This window comes from Ammodytes marinus (assembly GCF_949987685.1).
Source record: "Ammodytes marinus genome assembly, chromosome: 22".
In the NCBI taxonomy this organism is placed as follows: Eukaryota; Metazoa; Chordata; class Actinopteri; order Uranoscopiformes; family Ammodytidae; genus Ammodytes; species Ammodytes marinus.
Genome location: NC_137226.1, coordinates 192197 through 199696, shown reverse-complemented (window position 1 = coordinate 199696; position 7500 = coordinate 192197). Strand labels below are relative to the sequence as shown.

Here is a 7500-nt window from a genome sequence, read left to right as displayed (position 1 = left end):
AACCGACCCCGAACGCTGCGCCCAGGTCAATTATTGCCAACTTTCTACAGTTCGAGACGAAGGAAATGATTTTGAAGAGAGCCTGGCAGAAAAAGCTACAAGTAGGAGGCAAACAAATCTTCTTTGATCATGACTATCCTACAGAAATTGTTCAGAAACGAAGGGCATACGCGGGCATTAAAAAAGTACTGAGGGAGAAGGGAATTCGTTTCCAGACGCCGCTCGCCAAAATGAGAATACACTGGAACAACGGAGTGAAGATGTATGACAGTGCCACTGAAGCGGCGCGGGACATGAAGGAAAGAGGCTACACTGCGGACGTGCCAGGCGGAGACACCGGAGCCGTGGCCGAGGGAAGGATGCGAGGAGCGGCAGAGTGGCAGCGAGTGAGAGGGAAAGACCGGGGACCCGACCCGGCGCAACGAGCAAGAGACAAGCTACACAACTATCAGTGGAAACCCTAATAAGTTCTGCTTAAAAAATGGGATAGGAAAGAATCAAAACAACAGACTGGAATAAAAAGACTAATTAATAAACGCTGTACGGAACTAAGTGGATAAACAAACTAAAAGAAAAAAGACTGACAGAAGAATAGATCCACAGTGTGAGTATCTGAACATTTTCGGACTTCTTTAATTTGCATAACATATTAAGAACCGACTGGGAGAGGTCGAGGCATTTGAGTTGGACATGTGTAGGCGCTGTGGTACCCCACAAGCTGGGCGCGTATCTAGGTCTAGGGAGGGGCCCTTATTAGAGATGAGGATATCCCCTTCACCCACCAACGGGGACGCGGGGAGGAGTACAAGAATACTCCATGTTTGGAAGTCCGGGAGGTATTTGGTTTGTGTTCAGTTATTATATGTTCATGTTTATGTAGTTTGTAACGGTTTGGGAGAATATTTTCAGAGAGCAGTAAATGACTAATAACATCAAAATAATGTCGCTGAATGTAAATGGGTTAAATGTACCGATGAAAAGAGAAAGGGTGATGAGAAAATTGAAAAAGGAGAAAGCACAAATTATATTCCTACAAGAGACACATCTGTCTAGATTAGAACATGAAAAACTGAAAAGATACGGATACAGGAGCTTATACTACAGTACATATAAAGAGGGACGCAGGAGGGGAGTTGCAACATTAATACCAAACACAACACAATTTAATTACGAAAAGGAAATCAAAGACAAAGAAGGAAGGTATATAATAGTAAAAGGAAGAATAGAAAATGAACCAATCACACTGGTAAATGTATATGCACCCCCAGAAAGTGACAAATACTTTTTCAAGTCCCTCTTCGACGTCATAGCAGTAGAAACAGAAGGAATCCTTATTTGTGGGGGCGATTTAAACGTAGTCATGAATCACAATATGGATACAACAAGTCTCAAGAGAACGAAAATGCCTTTAACAAGATTTGTCAATATGTCGCTAGAAGAGATGGGGATGACAGATATATGGCGAAGTCTGCACCCTTTGGAAAAAGACTTTACGCACTATTCAGCTGCACATAAAGTTCATTCAAGGATAGACTATTTTCTACTGAATACAGGGGATAAACACAGAGTGACGGAATGTGAAATAGGAGGGGCAGACGTGTCTGACCATAATCCACTCTATTTAAAAATATGTCTAAGTAACAGGAAACGAAATACTGTATGGAGATTGAATGTAGGAATATTGAACAATGAACAACGAAAAGAGAAGGTAAAAGCAGAAATAAAAAGGTACATAGAGGAAAATAACAATGGAGCAGTAGACCCAACAATATTATGGGATGCCATGAAGGTGGTGATAAGGGGGAAATTGATAGCGGAAACTGCGCATGCAAAACGAATTCAATTGGAGTCATATAGAACGCATACTGAGAAACTGAGGGAATTAGAACAGGGATATCAAAGAACAGAAGATTCAAAGGTATATCAACAAATCAAGGAAGTAAAAAAAAAGATAAATGACATATTATTAGACGAGGTTGAAAAAAGGAACAAATTCTTTAAACAAAATTATTACGAAGCAGGTTCAAAGGCGACTAAATTGCTGGCGAAACGTATACGTAAACAACAAGCACTTAGTAGTATACATAAAATCAGAGATCCGCATACAAGTGAATTAACAGATAAACCGGAGGATATAGAGAACATTTTTTGTGGATACTACAAGGAACTATATACACAACCCACATCTGAATGTGAGGAGGAAAGGAAGCTATTTTTAAATTCTTTGGATTTACCATCAATTGGTAGTATACAAAATGAGACATTAACAACCAATATTACTATAGAAGAAGTGAAAGATGCAATAAAGACACTAAAAAATAATAAATCCCCAGGTAGTGACGGATACCCAGCAGAGTGGTATAGGATGTTTGGGGAAGAGCTGACGCCACTACTTTTGGATTCTTTTAATTGGACTCTTCATAACAATAAAATACCTCCATCATGGGCTGAAGCCATTATAACCATTATACCAAAACCAGGAAGGGACAAGGAACACTGTCAGAACTATAGACCAATCTCATTATTAAATGTAGATTACAAAATATATACAACAATTATCTCCAAACGATTGAATACTTTTATAACAGAACTGATAGATGAAGATCAAACAGGATTCATTAAAGGACGTCAAACACATGATAACATTAGAAGGGCCTTGCATATTGTAGATCAAGCACAAAAGAAAAAACAAAGTACTATATTAGTAAGTATTGATGCAGAAAAGGCATTCGATTTGGTAAATTGGGAATTCTTATATAAAGTATTAGAACGATTTGGATTCAATAGTAAGTCAATACAGTGCATAAAGACATTATACCACCAGCCCACTGCTAGAATCAAAATAAATGGAAACCTTACTGACAAATTTAGTATACAGAGATCAACTCGTCAAGGCTGTTGTTTATCACCCACTCTTTTTGCGCTTTTTATCGAACCTTTGGCACAAGCAATACGCCAAAATGAAGAGCTTCATGGAGTTATAGTAAATGGCAAGGAACATAAAATAGGACTTTTCGCGGATGACGTCGTAGCCTTCCTCGAACAACCAAATAAATCACTACCTGTATTGATGAAACTGCTGGAAATGTACGGACACCTTTCGGGATATAAAGTAAATGTTTCAAAAACACAAATTTTAACACTTAACTACACCCCACCAAAGGAGATTCAGGAAGCATTCCACTTAAATTGGAACCTAAAGAAAATTAAATATCTGGGAATTACCATCACAAAAGGATTATCTAAACTTTATAAAGCCAATTATGATAAGATAAATCAGGAGATACAAAAAGACACGGAAAGATGGTCTACTTTACCACTAGATCTTAACTCAAGAATTGAGATTATCAAAATGAATGTACAACCAAGACTTCTTTATTTATTCCAGTCCCTACCAGTAGAAGTCCCCCAAACCCAATTTGTGACCTGGGACAGGATAATATCTCGGTTTATTTGGGGAGGCAAAAAACCAAGGGTTAGGTACGAAACTCTCCAGTTACCAAAAGATAAAGGAGGTATGGGTCTCCCAAAACTGAAAGAGTACTTCTACGCGGCCCAATTTAGGCATATTATATGCTGGTGTATGCCAGATTACACGGCTAAATGGAAAGACATGGAAATAGAATTTGTAAAATATCCCATCCAGAGCCTTATTGGAGATCAAGAAATATACAAAAGGATTAAAAACAATATAGATTCAATTACAACATTTACTCTTGAACTATGGTTTAGAGTTATTAAAAATTATAAGATAAAGAAAGAAACAAAAGTTCTTAGATGGGTAGCATTTGACAGTAATTTTAAACCAGCTGAATATGATAAAGGATTCAAGCAGTGGGTAGACAAGGGAGTCACGGCATGGTGTACTTTAGAGAAGGATGGGGCACTGGAGAGTTTCCAAAACGTGAAAGATAAATATAGCTTGGATAAACAGGAATTCTACAGGTACCTACAACTAAGAGATTATTATAAAAAAGAAATCGAGATAGACCCCTCCACAGAAGTGAATGGTGTGATCCAAATTATAATGAATACATACAAAGGAAAGAAAATAAGAATCATATCTGCTTTATATCAAACATTGACAACAACTAAACATTCAACTAAATACATAAAGGAAAAATGGGAATCAGAGTTTAATATGAAAATTTCGGATGATGATTGGCAAGACATGTGGAAAACACATCAGACAACCACTAATTCGCGGATATGGAGGGAGTTCTCTTGGAAAAATCTGGTCCGTTTTTTTATCACGCCCAAGGTCAAGAGCAAGTATAATAACACAAATGTACCATGTTGGAGAGAGTGTGGAGTAAAGGATGCTGCAGACCACTCACACATATTTTGGAAATGTAATAAAGTATTTAAGTTTTGGGGAATTGTACATGAAACTGTACAAAATATATTAGGTTATGATATTCCAATGAGCTATATGGTACTATACCTTTGTAATTTCAATTTTACCAAAGAGAGTATAAGAGTGAGAGATAAATATTTGATTAAAATACTACTGATAGCTAGTAAGAAGGCTATAACTAGGAAATGGGGTAAAGTGGAGCCTCCTTGTAAGAAAGAATGGGTAGACATAGTAGAAGAAATCTATGTAATGGAGAAACTGACACACCGCCTAAGACTACAACAAGCACAGCTTGAAGAAAAGTGGGAGAAATGGACAATATTCAGAACCAAAACCGGCGACGAGGAATATGGACAGGAACAAATGACTTAGATGAAGACATGAAGAGAAAAGAAGTACTGTGAGAAATGTAACTCCCAAGCCAATTTTCTGTTTGGTTTCTGTTTTGTTTTTTGTTTACCGTATTATTTTTGACTGTGAACTGTCTATGTGAATTTTGAAATAAAAATTTAAGTGAAAAAAAAAAAGGCAGCGCTGCAGGAAAGGCACCATTAACCATCACCGAATGCCCTAACCCTGCACGCTGCCTTGAAGAATTCAGTTGGGGCAAAAAAAACACCAATCCCGGCGAGAGGGCAGATACACCGGAGTAAAAACTTTGATATCCAGTGTCTTTGATAGAGAGAGACACGAGGAAAACAAACAAGCAAATTATCGCAGCTGGCAAAAAATTATCGCTCATTTTAATTTATCGCGCAATTAATTGATTTATTGCATATCGCGACAGGCCTATCTGCATGTAAACGCACTGACTTTTTGAAATGCTGTTATACTTTTTGTATTTCTTTTTACACTCAAATATCTAATTTTCATTTGATATTTTCTCTCTCCCTCCAGACTATCAGTCGAGCGTTTATGAACGGATCGGCGCTGGAGCATGTGGTGGAGTTTGGTCTGGATTACCCAGAAGGTAAATACACTATCCTGTCTGTCTGTCTGTCTGTCTGTCTGTCTGTGTCTGTCTGTCTGTCTGTCTGTCTGTCTGTCTGTCTGTCTGTCTGTCTGTCTGTCTGTCTATCCCTCCCTCTCTAACCCCCTCTCTCTCTCTCTCTCTCTCTCTCTTGTTAACCCCCTGTCTCTCTCTCTCCCTCTCTAACCCCCTGTCTCTCTCTCTCTCTCTCCTTAGGCATGGCGGTGGACTGGTTGTCTCTCTCTCTAACCCCCTGTCTCTCTCTCTCTCTCTCTCTCTCTCTCTCTCTCTCTCTCTCTCTCTCTCCAGGCATGGCGGTGGACTAGTTGTCTCTCGCTCTAACCCCCTGTCTCTCTCCCTAACCCCCTTTCTCTCTTGTTAACCCTCTCTCTCTCTCTCTCTCTCTCTCTCTCTCTCTCTCTCTCTTGTTAACCCCCTGTCTCTCTCTCTAAGCCCCTGTCTCCCTCTCTAACCCCCTGTCTCTCTCTCTCTCTCTCTCCTTAGGCATGGCGGTGGACTGGTTGGGTAAGAACCTGTACTGGGCGGACACAGGGACAAACCGTATCGAGGTGTCTAAACTGGACGGCCAACACAGACAGGTTCTGGTGTGGAAGGACCTGGACAGTCCCCGGGCCCTCGCTCTCGACCCAGCTCAGGGGTACGCACCGTCTCACATTTAAATATCTGTTTTTGTGACTTTTTTTGCATATTTCCAACAATTTTTTTGTGTTTTTTTGTTCATTTGAATGTTTGCGACTTTTCAATAAGAAAAAGTTCATGAAAAAAAAGAAGATACAATTGAAATATGTATTTTTGCGAATTTTTTTGATTTCTTTGTTTTTGCGAATTTTTTTTCTTTCTCCAATTTTGCTACTTTTTGCATTTTCAAAATCTCTCCATGGCAGCAGTCATTGTTTTTATAGAACATTAGGTCTGAAAAAGAACTGCTGTGATTGGTTCAAAATACTTATTGTGTCATAAGGACCAGAGCACAGCCCACCGCCTCTTCTGAACTGAAATTCTGTAAAAGTTTATCAAATTAAAATGACAATATCTTTTAATGTGGATTGATAAATTATGCCTATAACTCTTTTCAGATGCTTTACTATCATGAAACTAACTCCCCAGACAGACAGACAGACAGACAGACAGACAGACAGACTATCATGAAACTAACTCCCCAGATAGACAGACAGATAGACAGACAGACAGACAGACAGACAGACAGACAGACAGACAGACAGACAGACAGACAGACAGACAGACAGACAGACAGACTATCATGAAACTAACTCCACAGACAGACAGACAGACAGACAGACAGACAGACAGACAGACAGACAGACAGACAGACAGACTATCATGAAACTAACTCGACAGACAGACAGACAGACCGACACACACACACACACACACACACACACACACACACACACTGACAGACAGACTATCATGAAACTAACTCGACAGACAGACAGACACACACACACACACACACACACACACACACACACACACACACTGACAGACAGACAGACAGACAGACGCTTTACTATCATGAAAGTAACTCCACACATTACATAGTTAGAAGGATATATTTATTCAGTGCCTTTCTTTGGCCTTTTTAACCAATGCGTACGGCCATATAATATCAACCCTTTGTTTCTGCCCCTCAGTTACATGTATTGGACGGAGTGGGGGGGGGGGGAAAGCCTAAGATAGTAACCCTACATTTTTACTAGTGTGATGTCACACATGGGAAAATGTAGGGTTAGACAGTGAGACCATAAAACACTCTTTCTGCCTTTTCTCAGGCTAGGATGAACCGATTTCTAAGATGTTTGCACATTTATACTTCATAGGATCTCAGAGTTCAACACACCTTCATATTCCCACCGGTGAAGTAGGTCTATAACATAATATCAACCCTTTGTTCCTGCCCCTCAGTTACATGTATTGGACGGAGTGGGGGGGAAAGCCCAAGATCGACCGAGCTTCGATGGATGGAACGGGACGTAGCACGCTGGTGGCTAACGTAGGCCGAGCTAACGGTCTGACCATCGACTACGCAGAGAGGCGGTTATACTGGACAGACCTGGACACCACTCTCATAGAGTCTGCCAACATGCTGGGTGAGTGTGTGTGTGTGTGTGTGTGTGTGTGAGTGTGTGTG

General features: G+C 40.0%; 1 protein-coding gene across 1 annotated transcript in view; it reads left to right on the top strand.

Annotated features, from left to right (window-relative positions):
* Positions 1-7500, top strand: part of lrp6 (low density lipoprotein receptor-related protein 6) — a 51560-nt gene that overhangs the window by 30286 nt on the left and 13774 nt on the right. Inside the window, 3 exon segments of the mRNA XM_080051454.1 lie at positions 5255-5327; positions 5832-5985; positions 7275-7459. Coding sequence (XP_079907580.1) covers positions 5255-5327; positions 5832-5985; positions 7275-7459 — 412 coding nt within the window.